Source organism: Hyaena hyaena, unplaced genomic scaffold (genome assembly GCF_003009895.1).
Source record: "Hyaena hyaena isolate Hyena2069 unplaced genomic scaffold, ASM300989v1 scaffold_339, whole genome shotgun sequence".
Lineage (NCBI taxonomy): Eukaryota > Metazoa > Chordata > Mammalia > Carnivora > Hyaenidae > Hyaena > Hyaena hyaena.
This window is the reverse complement of record NW_024080971.1, coordinates 1,384,626-1,406,013: the sequence shown is the minus strand read 5'-3', so window position 1 is coordinate 1,406,013 and position 21,388 is coordinate 1,384,626. Positions and strand designations below refer to the sequence as shown.

The window sequence follows — 21,388 nt, the reverse complement described above, 5'->3', positions numbered from 1 at the left end:
AACAGGGCCACATCCTTTGTGTTGTCAGGTCAAACACAAGAGAGCCCCCTGAGCAGCAAAGCAGTGTGCTGAAATTCTGTAGCAGGCAGGGCTGGGAAGCCCACCCAAGGACGGCAGACAATCTGTTAAAGACTCCTCCATACTCAAGGCCCTGGGCTGACACCATGATCTGGTGTGTCTTCACACAATTCCAAACTAAAGGTGCATGGACAGGGGGGCTCTCCCCAGAAGGGAGATCACTCAGTTTACTTCACATTAGGCTTGGGCTGTGTGGCTGTGGGAAGAAAATCGAGGTCAGCCAGCAAAAGAAAATGCGGTGCAACGAAATCGGGGGGTTACTGCATGCGGGCTGTAACTTGAGCGTTGTGGCACACGGCACGGCAGACAACGTGATCCACCCCAAATGCAGCAGGCGGAGGAACCAAAATCCCCGAGTCCAAGCTCAGCTTAGAAACCTGGCGTCCTGAACAGGAAATCACCACCGCTACCCGGAAATGAGTAATGACAGCACTGGGCGAGGGGTGGACAGTTAATGGATTCAAGAGAACATTTATTCTCTCACGATGCAGAGAGCAAAGAAAGGATACTGCGAGCTGAGAGGTCACACAACAAGCTGTCTGTGGGACCCTGCCCCCGTCTTTCCGTTGTGCTTACCGTGTGAAAGAGGGCTGTCTCTTCTTTGTTGAGCAGTTCCACCAGGATAGTCGACTTGTTGTGTGAGATATTCCCGATGTCATTCCACCTGGTCAAAAGAAATGCAGCCGGGTTGGCCAGTGATGTCCCATGCAGCTATGAATTAGCATATGAGGGTCACCTACTACTGGTGAGTCTCATTTTACCAATGATGATGTAACTATAGTCTTAAAAGCTAAATGTTCCTTCTCTCCAAGCAAAAAAGTAAGGAAAACACTACATGGGTCAACTTAAATAGCTAAGGATACTGTATAAAGTATGTCGGGATACTGCTGTTGAGAAGGTGCACCTTCCTTTAGGACTAGTTATGAGGACAGTGTGCAAGGAACTTCTGCCTTGTTTTTCACATTGCCAAACTGCAAAGCACTTCACGTGATCCCTGCTCTTAAACATGGAAGAGCATGTTATTTCGAAGTCATGTGTTTCTAGAAATCTAGGCCAAAGAATCCACACGGATTCTGTGTTGCCGCGTAGGCTACAGACTACGCCACCAAGAGAAAGTGCCCGGGGAAGGTAAGCTACAGTTTCCCATTCTACCTGGAGCCTCATAGCCATCTCTTACTACTGTCTACCTTCACTGTGCCCCAATCTAGAACTCCTTCTTAAGGCCAACCTTACACTGCCCTATCCTCTGCCCAGATGATTCCTTTAAGACTCAGCTCTCTTCCTTGGCCCCAACCACTCCTCGCCTGCGTATAGCCCCCTATCGGTCACCACGTGGTATTACAACTGTTTACCTCTGCGACTGGACCCGGAGCTAAGCTAAACTAGACCAAAGACACCGTGTCTAGAGATTCTGCTTCCTTCGTGGCTGTATTCCAAGCACAAGGCAAGTTACTGGCATTCAACATGCAGTAAATGTTTGCTGAAGGAATTAAAAGTAGTAATATCACCTCCCATCTGTGTAGAGTATGGTTTCTTTATCAACTCTCTGAGGTAGACAAGGCGGCTGTTTTTGTTCCTACTTTAGAGACGAGACAATTTAGGCACAAACGAGTACATGACTTAGCCACACTCACTCTGCTCCCTGGGGATGCATGAGTTCTATCCCTGGGGCCTCCGGGCTTTCCTCCAGTCTCCTCTCCATGACTCCAGTACCAACTGTGTTTACATACATCTGCTGGGGCCGTACTCTCTATAGGCGATCAGCACAGCTGTCTGCTGACTTATAAGTCCATGAGATTTCGTCTCCACGGACTCAGAGCTGCACGCTCCTCAGTGAAAGTCTCTAGCGGTAAGAGATATTTGGTTTCCTCAGGCTCTATTCCTTCAAATCCACTGCCCAAACTCTGGATCCGCTCCTCAGTCCACAATACGAGCTCGCCTAGGGGCGTCATCACCATGACACTATGGGAGGAATAAGTTCCCATCCTGGTGGGGGTTCAAGATAAGGCCTGAAGGATGAGGTGTGGAAGCAGTTCCTGAGGAACTGAACCAGGCCTATGAGTGGCCTCTCATCAGCAAAGTTCCAAACTGCTATTTTCTTCTATTCAACCTCCATAGCTGGAATGCAGGGCTTGTCTAGTTCTCTAGGCTCGAGGAGAAAATGAAGCACTGATTCAGCTATGAAGGATGGTGTGGGCCAGAATGCCTGGGTGGCATCTTGTAACTAGAGATTCTGCTTCCTTCGTGGCTGCATTCCAAAATTCATAGTTACAACTCTGCACAGCTTAGGTATTCCACTTGAGCAATTTGTAATTTATTGTAGGTATATGGGGTTGACTGAGTATGTCCAGAAGTCAAAAACTTTATTCTGCAGCCACAGAGATCTTTCCTCTACTACTGCTGGATAATGCCCCCATTCACAGAGCAAAAAAAAAATTAATAAATAAACAAAAGAAATGGAAGGGTGGGGACCTAGCAGGGAAAAGAGCCAATTAGGAAGCTTTTGGTGGGAAAATATTTGCAAAATGACCCAGATCAGCTGCTGATCTAGAGAGTACACAGCTGGGCCAGATCCACTTCCAGAAGGTGGACTTTGCTTTGCATCTAGGAGCTGTCTTTGATAATCTGACCCAGGTGCCCAGCTATGACTATCAAATGCATGAACGGGAAAGCTCTTCTTCAACAACTGACCATATTGCCCTTGTAAATGAAAGCAAGCATGTGGCTTTTGAGATCACTGACACTATGGTAGCAACTTCGGGTGCCAACACAAGCAAGCTCACGGACACATGACCCAAGGAGACGTGTCGCCAAGTCCCTATACTGGTTCTCTCACGTTAAATGGAGAAGAGGGTTTAAAACACAAAATGAGGGGCGCCTGGGTGGCTCAGTTGGTTAAGCGTCCAACTTCGGCTCAGGTCATGATCTAGAGGTTTGTGAATTTGAGCCCTGTGTTGGGCTCTGTGCTGACAGCTCAGCACCTGGAGCCTGCTTCAGATTCTCATTCTCTCTCTCTCTCTCTCTCTGCCCCTTCCCTGCTGTGCTCCCCCTCTCTAAAATAAATAAGCATTAAAAAAAATTCTAAAATGCCAAATAATAAAAAAGTACCCAAAATCTTTTAATTCATGACAACAAATCCAATGCTTTTCAGAATGCACTTTCATAAATATGTATTTAATATAAAAATTAGTCCTCACTCTTCTAGCACACGTGGTGAGGCAGAGGGTGAGAGAAAACGGAAAGAAGCCAATCCAGACTGAATGACTGGCCGGGGATAATCCTGGCCGAGGCAGCCGGCAGGACTGACGGGACGGCCTCCTTCCAGCCAGCCTCGCAGCGTGGCTCCGCCGGGCCAGAGCACCTTTCCTGGACTCAGGTGAACAGACAACGCTGCCCCCACCCCCCACCCCCACCCAGGCCTCCAGGAAAAGTGAGATGTGTTTCTCCATAAGCGCTCAAATCGCACGGAGAGAGGGCTGATCTCTGAGTTGAGAAAAGCTCGATTCTGATCCATAGTCTGGCTCTTAACTCATTCGGGTAACTGTCCTACAGAGCAGGGTTTTCTGGAGTCCCTCAAGGGGAAAAAGACAAAAGGAAAAAGACTCGAATGAGACTACCTGTGTATTACCGCTTGTCTTCCAATTCGGTTTCTCACGAAAATCCCCATAAAGAAAATGCCCAGCTGCACACAGTTTCCATGATTGTCCTGCATGAGAGCAAGGAGGGGGGGGGGAAGAAACCAATCACTGGCAGCGCTGAGCGCTTGGGCCACAGCCCACCCGTGGGGGCCACACCCCATTTCCTGCCCACCAATGAATGAATCACAGACACCATCCAGACCATAGGCAACGTGGTCCTGAAGGGACCCACCCCCCTGCACATCCTAGTGAACTATATACATAAATATGTATTTTTTTCTTTTAACTGAATTCATCCCAACACATTTCCTGTCCAAGAGAGATTTTTTAGGATTTTCTCAGATTTCTTGGCACTTACGATCTTATCTTTCATGAACATCTATTAATATCTTTTTTACTTTGGTTTTCTTGTAAATCAAAATTACACATGTACGCAGTTTGATTACGTAGGCGTATCACACACGTGTGATTACATACGGCCGCAGGCTGAAGAACTGAGTATATCCCTTGGGGCCTGTGAGAAGCAGCCCGCAGCAGATTTGGTCCCACCATCTCCTCTCCCTACGGACATCAACTTCCACTACCACATGCCCTGGTGTTGGTCTATTTGCATCCACTGTGCTGTCTTTGATTTAGAACCTCGTGTTCCTCCGTGCTGGGGTACTTTCTCCACTTTCTAGCCTCATTTCCTCCGTTTGCTCCTGGGAAGTCCCATTATTCAGATGTTGGACATCCTGCGCTGGCTTTCTAATTTTATCTCCCACCTCCCACATTCCGAACTTCACTTTTTGGTGAGATTTTCTTATTTTTATCTGGCAACCTATTACATTCTCCATTTCTGATATCACATTTTTAATTTCTGAGAGTTCTTTTCTCTCTCTCTTTTTTTTTTTTTTTTTAATTTTCTGAACATTCCCCTTTGAAAAGCAATCTATTCCCTGAAGGACATAATATACTGGAGACTCAGAGGATGGTATTTTGGGGCAGGGAGCCCTTCACCCTGCAGTCTCTATGTCTTCCAGGCTGCTTCATTCTGGCTGTGCTGGCCTCAGTCATTCCCGCAAGGGCACCCTGTGGGGTGATGCTGGGCCACAGAGTCATGGTGCAGAGCTGGATGCTGAGCGCTGACTGGGAGCTTCCTGAGCACACGCCTTCCTGCAGGCGTGAGGACCGCAGAGCTGTTGGGCAATCTGTCGGGCCTTGGGCCGAGGAAGCCCAGATGACTGATCTCCACGTCTGGTCTCCTGATCCCATCAGATGTTTCCGACCTCCTGCCTGGGAGAGCCTGAGCGCTGTCAGCGTGCTTGGGAGCAGAGTGGGCACAAGGCTCACCACCGGGGGAATAAACCGTCCCTCAGCCCCCTGCTTGTCCTTGGAGATGCCCTCTTTGTGGCCTGAGCAGAGAGGCGTGCACGACCAGACATGGGATGATAAAAGAAAATGTCTGCATTCCTCAGAACCCCTGATCTCGCATAAGACACACGGACGACAGTGTCCAGTCGCAGGGACCTCTCCCCAGCCCACCTGCCGAAGCACACCTTAGAACAGGGCTCTTGTAACAGGTACAGAGCGAGGGCAAGACAGCTGTTGGACGCAAAGCAGAGGGAGGGTCGGGAGAGGGTCTAGAGGGAAGGAAAGGAAGTGCCTTGGGCGTCAGGAGCCGTTACAAGCTAAGTGACACTGCAGAAAAACCCATGTGGGAAAAGCAGTCAGGAGAAGTGGAGAGGGGAAGGGAAAGAATCCTGCAAACAGCCTTCCGGTGCACAAGACCAGTAGATCAATTGGTGCCACAGGCTGGTGGGGATGAGGCCGCGGCAGGAGCAGTTCACCAGGGCCTGGCAATGAAACAAACATAGGACAGATGCCCAGACACCGTGTGGGTCAAAACTCAGGGGCTTGGTGTCCCACTCCGGTAAGGATCGAGGCTCTAGACACAAGCACCCTCTCTGTGTCCATGCGCTTAGACAACATGGGGAGCCCACGGGGCAATGCCCGCCTGTGCACATGGAGGGGGAGAGGCAGACCTGTCAGGAAGTGGACTGGAACGCCTCTGACCTTGAAAAACGTTGAGGAACCACTGGTGGAAAAGCCCACACTACGTGGAAATGTTCTTCCCTAAGATATAGCCATAGCAGGCTTGTCTACTTTACTTGGGGCTCTATCGCTGCTCGGTCTGCCCCTGCACACCCTCCTGTCTTTTTCGCATATCTCAGAGCTGACCATGGCCCCTCCCGTCACCCATGTCCCTGGGCATCACATGGTCTGTAGGTGGTCGCCTTAGTCATGAACAGACACGTGGGGAAACAGAAGGCACCCAGCTAAGTCACACACACGGGCTGTGAGTCAGCAGTGCCTGTCTGCCCACTCAGACCGAGGTAGACAGTACCCCCCTTGTGCTCTTCCCACGAAAGAACATACCAGAAAGTGCATCGGGGACAGGCACAGCAGATTTCAACATGATCTCCACTGCCCCTGTTTCCCACAGCCCAGAATGACCAAAAACAACAGAATAAGTGAACACAACAACGAAACCCCGGACTTCCTGGGGCTGGGAAGTCAGTTTTCTGGAAGTGGAGAAAAGTTTACCCTGATTTTTCAACAGCCCAAAATATCATGACTATATATGGGCGGCTGAAATGTAAGTGGGATGCAGATGGCTTCATAAGGCATTATTGCAAGGAAAATGGATTACAACCCTACAAAGGGTGGCCATTAGAGAAGCAAAAGAAAATTAAACAAATCTAAAAAAGAGCCGTTTAGCCCTCTCCACAAGCTGCGGCCACCCTGCTCGTTCTACTTGATGCACATGGGCAGTTCTCATTAAGGCAAATTGCAAGCAAGCAGCAGAGAGGAACAGAACACTTATAAAACAGCCAGCGGAGCCAGTTTAGAATGAAATGTTTGTGCTAAAATTGCACCATCTCCCAAACTGTGGAAATGTGCCAGTTGCTTTAAGGTTTGTGACAAAGCTCTGTCTTCTGCAGAGTGGGTCAGTGGAGAGAAGAAAACGAGTGTGGAGTATGGGCTCCGCTCCATAAATGACCATGCACCGTGACCCGCCCCCCCCCAACCACACCCACTTCAGGATGGGGATCTGTTGCAAAGGACGTGATGTGCTGTAACGGTTTCCTGGGCACAGCTTCCAGAAAACACCAAAGGGGCTGGAAACCCACAATGGAGGCTCTCCAGAACTCAAGACAGAAAGTGTGCTTGCATACAGGAAAGGTTTCTCTCTGCCTCCCAAGCAATGATTCCTGTGTCAGCTCAAAGAAGAGAGAGAGAGAAGCAGCGAGTAAAGAATATTCCTGGGTGGGGTCTTCATACTAACGCACAGCTGACAAGAGCTGCTTTCCTGTCGCAAAACTGGAGGTGACCGCATATCTTCCCAGGGCTGGTGGGTGGGCTGTGTTTGGTACTCACTCAGACGGCTGTCTTACGAACAAGCTATTCTGCCCACGACCAGGGAAAACTTCAAAATCTCTTAGTTAAGAAGAAGTGTTTGCTTTACCTAAAGTAAACAGGACAAGTTGTCTAATGCCCTGTGGCGATAAGGAAGCCAGGTCGTTCTGGCCTGTGGCCTATCACTCTTTTCCAATCGCCAGGGACGTTCGGAGAAAGCTGAAGGAGGTACAGGCCAGGGTGCATTACCTTCACGGGGAAGATCTCCTGTCCAAATCCATCCAAACGTTCCACCTCGTTGATGTACATGAGCTCAGCCTCTGAGGGCAGAATTCCACTAAAATCCAAACAGCATCAAAGGAGGAAATGATTAAGAGCGACAGAGGCAGTGGAGATCCTACACTCCTGATGGCAAATTCCAGAGCTGTGGTTCAGCTCTAGTTCTGGGAAGAGTGATCATCACCCAACTGTGAGGACATGGTACATTACTAAGGAATTTGTTAACATATTCCCCACCAGCCTTCACTCAACGGGGAAGAATAAGAGGAAGGTATTTAATTAAGAGCCTCAGCCCTATAAACACTAATTATTTCAGACATCCCTATGAATAATGCTGTGACTGCTTTAAAAAAAAAAGTTATTTTTCTCCCACCTGGGGGAAAAAAATCTCCACTATTAAGAAAACAAGGAAAAAGCTTATGAGGATGTTATTTTGGCAGCTGAGTGGCCAAAAGGAGAGGGAGCCTGGGACCCCTGCACAGGTCCTCTGAGGTCGGAAGGGAAGGTGTTTCCCATTGGTCCCAGAGAGCTCCACATAACCCTGCTAACAAGCTCTCAGTGCCTCCTCCAGTCTTGCTCCTCTCCCTCTTGACCTTGACCTTCCCATCCAAAGCAGTTCTTGTAGGTCTTCACACTTAGCTCAAGCAGCCCCGGGCTCCCCAGCTCTGGCAACAGAGATTTAGGAAGGTCAGAGAGAAGACTTCTGCTGGCTAACAGCTTCACATCTATGTGGGCTGGTGTGAAAGAAGAAAAGGAAAGAAGAAAGGGAGAGAAAGAAAAAAGAAGAAGAGGAGAAAGGGGAGGGAGGGCAAGCACAGTTTTGGAATCTATACACGCCTCTGGAAACGGGCAGAACCACGTGCAGGAAGCAGTGCAGCCAGCGGCTGGGGCTGGGGATCCAGCGGTTGGGGTGGGAGCCAGCGGCTGGGGGTGGGGGTGGGGTGGGGTGGGGGGGAGCCAGCTGCTGGTCAGGCCCTACCTGTGGGCTTTGTGCTCTTGGGCTACCTTCTGTGTCAGCTCCTCCAGAACGGCCTCCTCCAGGGCCAGATCCTATCAAAACAGAAGCGGTTAAAGTCATGTACTGTTTTGCTTAGGAGCAAACCTTAGGAGCTCTGTTCTCCAGATGTTCCTGATTAGCCTCACTTCATCCATCTCCCCTTTACTCCTTCAAATCAAAGGTGGTCCACTTTCGGGCTGACGGTCCGTTCTTACTTTTATAACATGGCTCTCCGCTGTAACTCAGGCTCTCCACTTAACAACTAACGTGCCTATTTCAAGACATAGTTTGGGCAGCCACCTAAATTCTAGAGGGTATAGGAATAGCAATGTCTTCATTTACCTTTTTCTTCTTTGTCTGCCTCCCAGACTCACTTTTATTGAAGCTGCTTTGTCAGGACTTCTGTATTTTTAACAATCAGGGTATGAATTTCCAGCCCATCATGGTTTCAAACGCTGAGCCTAGAAAGGGGCTGTGCCTGGCGGTTTTGTCCACCACAATATCCATGCACTAATTCAGAGCTACCTGAAGGCAGGGAGGGCTCATACATGGTCCTTGGCAGACTCCATGGAGCCCAAGAGGCCAGGCTGGGGAGAAGTAGGGAGTTCCGGAAGCGGACCACGTGTAGCAGGCCAGCCAGTATCTCGACCACCTGAATCCACCTGAATCCCAGGCCCCTAGGGACCCCTGCTGTGCTGGCTCCCACGGGATTAGAGCCAATCACACATACCTCCTCCCAACACCCCTCCACAGACAGCAGGAATACATCAGGGATCATTACACATTCACTAGCATGGAGATGGTCTGAAGGAAGAAATCCAAGACAGGGAGATGAGAGCAACCAGTTCCTGAGACCCAGACAGACGTGGCGACTCCAGAGCTCCTGGAGTCCCTGGTGGTAGCCTGTGGAGGCTCAGGCTGAGGGCCAGCCGCCTCGGACCTTCCTAGGGGCCGGTTCCCGCCGTCTGCCCCTAGGTTGATAAGCACTGAGGAGGGCAGAGATACATGTGCCACGACACTCTGAGCTCCAGAAGGCGTGTCGGAAGGGCCTCCGAGCTGTGTGTCCTGGTGAGGCGCTCTGATGCTCATCGTAGACACGGGGGTGAGGGGCTGGGGGCTGAGGTTTGGCAGAAAACATCCCAAAGGCCGATTCCCTTGATTCTAAAGTACCATTTACATAGCGATGGCCCCCAATTTAACAATTTTCCATGGATGAAACCCCATCCCCAAAAAGTAGTAACACCTCAAAACTACAAGAAACATCCCATCTCAAATCAGGAAAACGTGAAAATCAGTATCTTTTAAATCCGGAAAATGAGGGTGTAACTACACACTATACAATTCTATAGCACTGCAGGTGGTCACGAAAATTCTTGGAGACGGTGGAGGGGATCATGGCAGCTCTTATTTCTCATCCGTTAACTGGAGAGTTTGCTGTGTCCGTTTAGCCATCCACTGAAATGGCTCAAGTCCCCGATGAGGACTAGGGTCAGTTTTATGCCGGGGAACAACAAAGCGGCTGCATGGAAGGGCCACGGGCGTGCCGGGCGTGCATCTGGGTCCTGGGCGGTAGTCCCAACACTCTACTGATTTGGAAAAGCTAATGAAAGGCATGTGGCGGTAGGATAAAATAAAGGTAAGTGAAGATCACAAAGTGCTCCCTTGAGCCTCCGCTTCCTACTCTGAAAGGAGAAAAAGACTAAAGGTGCCCCTGTGCTATTGTACTCAATTCAAGCGCCTCCATCTGGGTGTGGGCCCCCCTGAGGTATGCGCCCCTGCCCCCCAGAATGCGCGAGTGGCCCCGCGGAAATGAAAAACGGCAGACTGCGTGCCTGTACACGGCAGCACACCTGTGGCTTGCCCTGTGTCCTTCACTTGTTCTTTTCTCTGCCGCAGAAACGCCATTTGACAAATTCGGTTGCTTCGTGAGATCAAACAAGGCCATTCATCCCATCTTCCCTCCCCCACCAAAGGAATGTGGTCTTCTCTTTGAAAACTCCAGCGGAATGGCGCAGAAGGTTTACAACCTTCTGTGGCTCCCCACTGCCTGCTCAATTAGGTCAACACCTGGGCCTGGCATTCAGACCATTCTTCGGCGTGACCCGGCCTTCCCTTCCAGGCCTCTGTCTCAAAGGTTCAAGGCCTCAGGCAAAGCCCTCTTCCTAAGAGAATGCTTCTATGTCTCCTGACACACTCAAGCTGAGCCTTCCAGGAGGAACCAGCCGGGGCCCATCACAGTGAGTGAAATGTCACCCTGTCCTTCAGGTTTCGTCTCAGCTACCATTCCCTTGACTGGGCTTCCTGATTCCCCCACGCGGATGTAAGTAAGCCTTTCCTCTTCCGCTCTGCATGTGGCTCATACACCCTCACCACAGCTGGCCTACTGTCTCTCTTACAGAGTTACCCGGATGCCCATCTAACCCTTTACCCTTCACCCTCGTTCTACTTCATCACAGGCCTCTAAGGCCAGCAGTTCTGCTCAGTATCACTTAGGGGCCTATCACGGGCTCTTACACGATGCTTATAAGCTCTCCATATGCAGTAAGTGCTCAATAAATGCTTATCGTACTAAACTCAATATGCAACAAAGTTTCACATCGTCAAACCAGAGTTTCTAATCGCGCAGAGCAGGTTAGTGATCGTTTGCACCATTGGCCTGTCCTCTGCTTACGTTTTAAAACAGTGTAGTGTTGGTGCCTGAAAAGCAGTCTTCAGCCTCCTGGCACTTGCATAACAGAGACAGACAGTGATGCTAATAATAAGATGATGATGATGGCAATGACAAGGACAACTAACTGCTTACTGAGAATTCACCGCATGTCAAGTTACACACATCACGTGTGTTCTCTCCTTCAGCCCTGACAGCTGGAGGAGGCATGCTAGCCTCATTTTTAGATGAGAAAACGGAGGCTTTGGTGAAATAATTGAATTTTAAAACAGATTCAATTAAATAATGGCCCAAGTTCACACAGCCGGTAAATGGCACAGCCAGGACATGGGCATAGAATGCTTGGCTTCTGACCACAGTTCACCATGTATCCGGGGTACATCATGGGACAGAATGACAGGGCAGAAGCCAGGGAACATTCGCGGTTCGGATGTACACACTGACATCAGCTTCTGCCACGGCGTGTTTCGTGCTGTCCAGCAAGACTTTCTGTAATGATGGAAATTTCTATATCCAAGCTTTTCAGTATGGCAGCTACTAACCATAAGCGGCTACTGAGAGTTTTTTTATTTTTTAAAAAAAAATTTTAAGTGTATTTATTTTGAAAGAGAGGGAGTGAGTGAGTGTGGGAGGGAGGGAGGGGTAGAGAGAGAAGAGGGTGAGAGAGAATCCCAAGCAGGTTTCATACTGCCAGCACAGGGCCTGACGTGGGGTTCGAGTTCACAAACCATGAGAGCTTAACCTTAGCCGAAATCAAGAGTCAATCGCTTAACCGACTGAGCCACCCAGGTGCCCCTACGGAGTGTTTTTCAAATGTAGCTAATGCAACTGAGGAACTGGATTTTTAATTTTATTTAACTTTAAGTCATTTCAATTTGGATATACACGGCCCTGTGTCTCAATGGAAGTTGCTACTATCTCGAAGAGGGGAAGTTTAGATCCAAGAATAACATATCCATATTTGTCTGTTTACTTTGAGACTTAACAAGGTCTATGCCGTTCAGGTATCTGATTTGCTCAGAGCCCAGTGGAGACACAGTCCTATTCTGGAAAAGGTATGATACACAAAATAACTCCTTCCAGCTTCACAGGTAGCCAGGGGACCTGTCAAAGCATTTTAACATCTACAAACTCACAGTATCATGCTGGCAATCACCATTAAAATTCTAAACAGCACCTAAGCCTGGTCTCTGCCCAAAGGTTAGGTAAGACCTTTTAGAAAGGTGAAAAAAAAATCGTGGAAAATTATCAACCCAATTCTTGTCTCCACTGACACAAAAAAGCACTCTCTCTAAAATTCTCAGGTGTGAATGTTACTTTCCTCCCCATAAGCACACTGGGGAACCTCCCAATGTTTGAGGTGAGCCTCTGAGATGCTGAAGATGTTGATTCAAGCATGTTGACACCAAGTCTTATGAAGCGCTTCTCTGGCAAGCAATACGCTAATCTCTTTGGATACAGGTTGATTTGATGGGTAGAGTTAACAAGGCATAAAAACCAACAGACCAATCAGACAATATAGCTGTTTTCTTAGAGGGAAGAAGAATAAGGAAAGAATTATTCATGAGAACACAGAGATCTTGCAGTATTTCCCTGACCTATAAGAATAAAGGTTAGTGTGCAGCAATCCAAGCTCATCTCAAACCCTGAGAGGGATAATAACTACAGCCTTACTTATCCTAGTCTTTCAAAACTTGAACTAGACACTCTACTTTCTCCATATGCCACAGCCAACTGGATGCCAAGTTCTGTTCATTCTATTTCCAAAATACCTCTTGCTTTGCTTTCGCATTTTTCTTGTCACTCATAACACCTAAATCATCTCCTGCCAAGAGCACCATGCCGCATCTGACCTCCTTTCACAAATGGTCTTATTGCTCTAATCCAGCAGTTCTCAAATTGTGGCGTCTGCAAATCCCCAGACGGATGCCATGGGTTTTCGGCCCTGAAACGTTTCATCGCATCTGCTGCCATTACTGAGCGACAGTCAGACTCACCACTGACTCTTGCACAATCACTCATGCCACCTGGCCCCTGCTCTTTCTCTCCGTCTAGATCATTCCTTGCTCCCTACCTGTCTGCCTGCTCCAGTGCTGCCCACGCTTTGAGATACAACTCACACACCATTAGTCTTTAAACCTTCCCTAACTCACCCCCTCCCCCAAGCAGATGTAACCTCTCCCAGCATAAAATCCTGACTGCACTTTATTACCCTTGGCTTTGCATTCTGATTTTGCAAACTTCCTATTTACCCAACTATTCGGCCGCTTCCCTGAGAACAAGCACCGTTTCTTATATAACTTTATTTCCTGGTAGCTAGTTACCCATGTCAGTGCTTTGGGCAAAACAGTGGATTAAAAAAACAAGTGGTGAATGACCAAGGTTTCTAAAATCATAGCCAGGGTACTGTAGCGGGTCTAGCTTTTCAAACGTCTTCATTCCTCCTCATTAAAACTCTTCTCATTTACTCCAAAGCTTCCAAACAACAAACAAACATTCTCCAGGGATTAAAACCTAGCCTTGTTCCTAATTTAACCCAAGACTGGGCGTCTGAGTTCACTGACTCCACTGACTCTTTCAATGAATTTTCATGAGCGCAGAATATATGCCACACAAGTGACAAGACAGAAGGGTATCTGCTTAAGGACCATAGAGCTGACATTCCAGCTGATAGTCCGTCAATATGAACACGTTTAGATACTGAAAGCGCTCCGAAGAATGCACATAAAAGGTGATTTAGCACAAAGTGGTGGATGGCTGGAGTGTACATAGAGGTGGTCATGGAAAAAGGAAGTCCTCCTGAGGAGGTGATATCTGACTCAAGACTTCAATGTCAAGTCACAGAAAGATCTGGAGCACAGCACTGAAGGCACAGGAAACCCAAGGACGAAGGCTCTGGGATGGGAGCAAACTTGATACGTTCATAAAGTTAGGAAGAGTGTCATGGCCCTGGACAGTAGTGGACATGGGGACTGGGGAGGGGGGTTTCAGGGGACAGGGAGAGGTCTTGAGGCAGGAAGAGGAACCTTTAATTTTTCAGTATTTTTACAAAATGCGTCCCCACTTTATAAATGCATGGATTTCTTCCTCCCTGGGAAATACGTGTATGGAAAATCCTCTGAGATCTTCAAAGGAAAGAATTAAACACTCAAAGAAGGTAGTAGGAAATTAATCAAGAAAAAGGAAATTACACTTACCATAGGAAACAGCACATATTCTCTGAGGAAATCTTGAGAATCAAACTGATTATAGTCTCCAAAATCAGCTGAGAAGAAAAGGGTGGGGGGAATGGTATGATTTATTACATGAAATTAAAGATGCAATAAAACAAGGGTAAAATTATTGCCACCTTCATTACTCCATCCTATTTCTGCACTATCCAATAAAAAAAAAAACAGTGCCACGATGTGTTTGATATTGTTGCCACTTTTACTTAGCAGTACTGTAAATATCAGCATCTGAGCACGATCACACAATTTTCTAGGAGAAAAAAATGGGGAAATTTGAAAGCGATCCCTGAGCTATTTTAAAAATTTAAAACAAACCTATACTTATGTTTTTGTTAAATACGCACCCACACATTATCTTAAGAGTATCTGCCAAGGGGACTTTTTAACTCAAGGTTAATTGGGAGAACTGAAGAGCCAAACCCATCTGCATCTTTTCATATTATTTGCAGCTGGAAATTCCCACCATAAATCACCGCTGGCAAAACACCCCTGCAAAGTTTTACATCTCCTAAACAAGGTGACATGTTGCAAGATGCCCAAAATTCTGTTTTGCCCTGTTTTCATCTCACTGTGGTATGTCTGAGCACACGCGAAAAGAACACAGTGTGTCTACAGCACCAATCTATACGTGTCTTGCATGGAATCCCACTGGCTCTAAGACCAAGCAGGATACAGACTTCATTTCACGTAAAACATCTGGCCTGAGGTAGAAATGGGTGCGCAGGTATCTTTAAGGTACAAGAGATACAGAATACAAGAGTCCACACAGAAAGCTGGTGCACACACGTTGCTGAGAAGACAAAGACGTGCCTAACAAACTCTGCATAACTAATGAGCACTTAGGTGAGACGTTCAAGGCAGCAACGATCACATGCTTGGCCTGTTTTCAAGTTTACCCATCAGTTGCCGTATTAAATCACGACTTATAACTAAGTGGATGTGTCTTTCCAAGGGCCCACCAAGGGTTCTTGGGAAAAATATTTTACCAATATGACAACTGGGGAAAGTTCCGTCAGACTGAATGGCCAACTTCAGGGACCCAGTGAAAAAAGCCAGAGTTAGTTCACCGACTTCCCATAGCCTGAAAGCTATCACCAGGGTCTTCCAGGATCCAGGAGGCCTATGATAAACCCAATGACTGAAGAGTAAGAAGGAAAAACCAGTAATAAAGTGAACAGAGGAGAAAACTTTTAAAAGGAGAAATATCCAATTTGCAGAGGAGGGACACAATGGGTCTTCTCTCTCTTCCTCCTGCTAAAGGGGGTCTTCTCCGTTATTTAATGATCTTTCTCTTATGACCACTAATTGTTCTTTTGTATCGTTCTGGGCACCGCTCCTTCCCTTTCCAGTCTGTAAGTGGACAGATGGGATACACCGTATTTTGTGTATTTTCATCCATGAGGTAACAACAGCAGCTAACTACTAGGAATCGTACATCCAACAAAAATTGCCAGACTGCTAATACTCCAGGATGAAAGAGATCAAGGGACGTCTGCCTCTTTAGACATTCTAGAACTCAAAAGGTTCAACTTCAGTTCAGAATTGGGGATGGGAAGTTCAGTTCACAGCTTCTGAAACAACAGTCCGCACGGCAAGGACTCAGCCGCCTGGCATTCCGTTTGGACAGGAACTGATTTTAAAGAAAATAGTCACCAAAAGGGAAACATGTTTCTTTTAAAAAATTATATTTTATTTTCTTGTTTCCAATATGACTAAAGGCAATTAAGTTACCACTCAATTAAAAGTAATGTATAAATGTATGTAAAGGTCATGTAACATGTTACCTAAATGTATGTAAAAACATATGTAACAACTTAGAAAAGATTAAAAAAATAGCTCTCATAAATCGAAGCAGGACAGATTGAAAGATGAAGGTACTTTGCTATGTGTCTGTTGCTTCATATTATATATGATACACATATACGTATTTCTCTCTTTAAGTGTGTGAGTATAAATTACACTGCAATGTTTGAAGCGACCACACTTGAAACTGACGTGAAAGTCAAAGACTCACGACATGAAGCCACAAAATATGACCACATCGGGCAGTGGAATCATTCTGAGAAAATGTTCCGCAAACCCTGCATGTAGCTTTAATTAAAGGCAGGATGAAAGCTGCTATTTCTTCAAATAAAACTAAAATTATACAAGCGCGAGCAATTTGCAAGCAGCCTTGGGAAATCCACCAGCCTGCCACCAGAAATCATTTCCACGTTTTTAACGGATCTTAACATGAAAAGTGAGAGTTACTAAGGGACCGTTTCAGTAAATTCACTTTTTCTCTCGGAGAGGCCGGCAACACCGCAGTCAAACCAAAAACGGGATCTCGTGTGCTGGCCACCACGCTCCTTACCTTGCACAGCCAAGCCGGCCAGCCGGATCACCTGTTCCAATGTACACCGCAGTCGCCCTTCAAGCACGTCCTTTTTGACTTGCAGGTAATACTGATACCTGTTCATGGGAGCAGAGGAACAAATCACCTTAAAAGCACACACTTGGAATACGTTCCCACAACATCAGTGTCTCTCGATGTCAAACTCTGTGTACACAGCGGGACACACAGGGGATGCTGATAAAGGTCAGCTGCATAAGAGGCGGAAAGTGCCCTCCACCTGTGTTTATCTTTGTTTGATGTGGCAGGTGCCACATCCCGTTCGTTCTCAGTTTGAGAACATTCTCATCAAATCATTTCATGCTAGGCCCGCAGGATGAAATAGCGATAAGGACTCGTTCTGCATAACAGAGGCTGGGGAATACAAATGCTCTTCCACACCTGGACACGCACAGCAACACAGTGGCCAAACCTACATCCAACAGTGGTGCGTCCCTAAAAACGTTCTGGAAACATGCCTTTTTTTTTTAACTCGAAAGTTTGGTAGGGCAGAGCACAAACAGGCCAGATAATTTGGCATGCTGCTAATGGATGGGATGAAGCTTCTGAGAGCGAGGCTAACGCTACAGGTCCATGACTCACAAAAATCCAACCCGAGGTACATTCTCAAACCGGCAGAGAGCAGGTGATTAGAACGTGCCCACGCACAACATTAAACCTCAGAGTAGACCACTGGTCTCAGAAATCAATACAGTGTACTGGTTCCTTGCCAATAAAACTGTATTCTTAGAATCACCTACACATTTGGCTGTCTCCTTATCCCAAGCGTGTCTTCCTAGGACTCCCCTTGCCTTGACCATTCTCTTAAAATAGTCACCTCTATAACAGACTTTTCCTAGCATTAAGTCTTGGCAAATGCTAACAACCTTACTGCTCTTGGTAACCATAACTCTCTACTTTTTCTAAACTTGGACATGTCAATCCGGGGAGCTCAAGAGTGATCCAAAGCTCAACTCTTCTAGAGAGAGGCAACCAGCACCGAGAGCTCATTATTGCTGTCTCTACTTTGTTATCATGGATATCATGACATATATCAATCCAGTGCCCATTTTAGGGAAGGAATCAGGCCACCTGTCTCCTCTCACAGAGTCTCCACCACTTCTCTCCTCTTAGGTCTACTGGTCAGGGCAGGGACAACGATGTTAGTCTCTGGTGGGGAAAACTGATACTCAAATCCGAAGGACCCATGCGGAGTTATTTAAAAATTCTTTAGAAAACGTGTCCTTCCTACACCCATCCTACCTTTCACCTAAAATATTCAAAACCATTTTACAGGCTCCGCTGCTGCATCAATAGTCTTACTTCCTGTCCATTTCAAGAAATGTATATTGGGGCGCCTGGATGGCTCTGTTGGTTAAGTGTCCGACTTCGGCTCAGTTCATGATCTCATTGTTCGTGAGTTCGAGCCCCACATCGGGCTCTGTGCAGACAGCTTGGAGACTGGAATCTGCTTTGGATTCTGTATCTCCTTCTCTCTCTGCTCCTCTTCTGCTCATGCTCTGTCTCTCCCCCTCTCAAAAATAAATAGACATTTAAAAAATTAAAAAAAAAAAAAGAAATGTATATAATAAGTGTCTGTGCTGATTCTCAGAGATAAGACTCTGGTATGTGTACAAAAGCTCTGTGCCCAGTCTGTGCTCTAAGGTCAGTGGACACAGCTCTGTTTCACCTAGTTATATATATCCTTAGCTGGTTAGAAGCATCATGGATTCTAAGTCCCAACAAATAGGAATGTAGGTTACATATAAGAACATGTGGTTGAAAGTCTTTTGCTGGTAATGAAGTAGCAGTTTTTGACAGTGCACAATCAGTAAGGTGGAAATACTTGGTAGGATATTTCTTAAAACCCTGTGAAACTGAAGGCACTGCCTGGGGACGGAGGAATGGGCAGAGTTTGGAGCAATCGTCTACGATGGAAAGCAAAGGGGAAGACATAGCCTGTCTCTTCATTAGTCTCAGCAGAGAATCAGAGTAAATGAAAACTTTTTGAAGTTATAATTATGGATGAAGTTAAAGAAACACCAAGAGTAAATCGAAACATCACAGACTGAAGAAATCTGGATGGCTACAGTTAAAATATGCCACATGTTATCTTCTGGTTTCCTTCTTTCACCTGTTCACTAGAGTTAAGTCCCTAGGTTCAAGTGTACTCAAGCTCCACGTTTCCAAACATTTCACCCAAGGTGAGTTAACACAACGGAAGTGTGGTCCCATGTGCTCCCATAATATAAGTGCCTGCTGTCTGCCTGCTTTTCTCCCATCACAAGGGGGAAAGGGTAGCAAGGTCTGCACATGGCACGTGTTGAGGATCGGAGGTTGTGCAGTTTTATTTGACAAACCAAAAGCTCCAACAAAATGGTTTACGTTAGTGCCCTTGCTTCGAGGCACATGTGCTTGTGCCCTGTCAATGACGGGCAAAGTTCAGGTTGTACAGCCTTACTTAAAGAACAGATTTGTATCTAAAAATACAATCTGATGCACACTGTTAGTTCATCTCCTGGGAGAAACCTCAGTAGAACTTGAACAAGGAGGGAAAACATGGGCTTTGGGGGCTTACTTCCCATATAACACAGCACGTCTCCTGTTTGTGTTCTCTTCCCTCAACTCAAGGCTCTTCCTTAGTACGTCTGCCATGTCCTCTCCTCATGCCCTAGCCTGACTCTTGGTTTTCCTCTGGCATCTGCCGTGTGCCTCAAGGAAACAGTACAAGCTCTACTCATTCATGTGAAGTAACTTTCCCTTTAAGAGACAAAGAACTGCATGGGAGCCTTTCATGGAAGATCTTTTAAGCTTATAACCTAGCAGGGTTCTTAGATAGGAGAACACCTCCTTGTAGAAACCTAGGAAAGCAAGAGGGTCCTAAGTCATCAAAGGATCTTTTAAGTGTCAAGAGTTCACTGTGAAAGGAGATAGACCTCCTGCTGTGACTCTCCTCAAAAAAGTTAAAGGACATCAAAACCATATGAACAAAACAAACAACAACAACAACAACAATAAATCTCGGGATAGGAAGGAATCTTACATTTATTGAAGACAAGTACAATGGGAATAGGATTCTTAAAAAAAGAAAAAGAAAAACCAACCAACCAACACCAAACCAGAACATACAAGTTCAAGGTAGGACAAAGTGGTAAAGTTCACCTCCTCCTCCTAACCCTACAATGTTGAATCTTTTCTATTAGCATCCACTCCTTCTTGAGCAGTTCTGACTTCTTTTCTGCTCTACAAGCCCAGGAGAAATGTGGACACTCACACTTATTAAGCACTTCCTGTATGCAGAAGTTGGTTGAAAGCTGAGGGACTTCCTGGAGAGGTTTCTGACAATCTCTACCAGGAGGGATGCTCTTCCTCCCTTGGACCACTGACGTCACGGTTCTCTCTCTAGTGCACTATTAAGGGCTCCGTTTTTAAGAACCAAAGAGTGAAGCATTTAAAAAGGTATTACCCTAGCATTATCTGCCACAACTACAGCCTGTCATCATGCGACGCCCTTTAGGAATATAATTTGCAGAAGCCAGCAAAACAATCGTGGCTTTCTCACCCTGCTAATTCCAACGGTCACCTACAGCCATCACTTCTATAACGTATGAGGAAGTTCTAGTACAGGTCATTCCATTCCAGGCAACAGAGTGTTCTAACGCCCTAGCAAGCAAGACCAGGATTGCTCCTGGTCATTCAGGTTAAATGTGGGCTAAAGAACGAGGAGCTGCAGAATGCAGAGCTCTTTCCTGGAAGCCATCCAGACTGTGAGAGAATCTGAACAGAGATAATGATAGGCTGCTGTTACCACACGAGACTGTGGATGTGACGATGTGAGGCTGCAGAAAGGAGAATGAAATCTGGACCACTCTGGAAATTGTTTGTTTGGTACATTTTTGCTCAAAAGGCACTTTCATAAAGTATGGTAATTCCATCTTATATGAAGACTAAATTAGAGAATATGAGCTGAAATTCTATTTCTAGAATGTTTGGGTTTTGCTTATTTTTGATTAGAGATTCAATTCTAACGGCAGTAAAATATAACAGTGAATTCTATTTTGGAAACATGCAATTTCACGGAAGTATGCTCCACCCTGTCATAGCTCTGGGTGGAGGGGAAAAAAAAACACACCAATCTTCATGCCAGGAAAGTAAGTATTTGCCAACTTTCCAAAGGGATCCTCTTTGAAACCCCAAGCTCACAAGGAAAACTTTTTAATAGTTTTCACATTCTAAGACCTGGAAATAGCCCATCTGACTACTGGGGTCCAATGAATGGTTTTGGGTTAGGATTCTGTTCTCCCTCTAAGAGCTGGGAACAAAACTATGCTTGTGAAATAAAGGTAACAGTTTCTATTTTCAAAGTTTTTTGTTTTGTTTTGTTTTGTTTTGAATCCACAGAGAAGATTAAAATCCCAATTCCTCTAGGTGAAACACAAAAGCTTCCTGATGGTCAGTGCTATTAAATATTACAATTGGAAACTGACAGATAATATGAATCAAGCTTTAGATGTCTCATCTGTCTGGAATAGTTCCATCCAGTCTCAAGAAAACAAGTGACTTTTCCAAGTTCCTTCCTCCCCCTAAGATTCTGAAAAGAGATTTAAAAAAAAAAAAACAATGCCATACTGGGTCAAATCAATAGAGCATTCAGTTCTTCTGTCATATCAAAGAACGCTTTCAAAATTATACCCCATAATATCATCCTCAATGTTTTACAGAGGTGCC

At 46.3% G+C, this 21,388-nt stretch overlaps 1 protein-coding gene across 1 annotated transcript in view; it reads right to left on the bottom strand.

Moving 5' to 3' along the window:
* PTPN14 (protein tyrosine phosphatase non-receptor type 14) overlaps positions 1–21,388 on the bottom strand; it is a 171,202-nt gene that overhangs the window by 36,567 nt on the left and 113,247 nt on the right. The window contains exons 4-9 of the mRNA XM_039249513.1: positions 16,643–16,740; positions 14,257–14,324; positions 8,374–8,444; positions 7,365–7,452; positions 3,696–3,784; positions 655–742 (exon numbers count right to left, since the gene is read on the bottom strand). Of these exons, the coding sequence (XP_039105444.1) occupies positions 655–742; positions 3,696–3,784; positions 7,365–7,452; positions 8,374–8,444; positions 14,257–14,324; positions 16,643–16,740 (502 nt within the window). The remainder of the gene's footprint in view (positions 1–654; positions 743–3,695; positions 3,785–7,364; positions 7,453–8,373; positions 8,445–14,256; positions 14,325–16,642; positions 16,741–21,388) is intronic.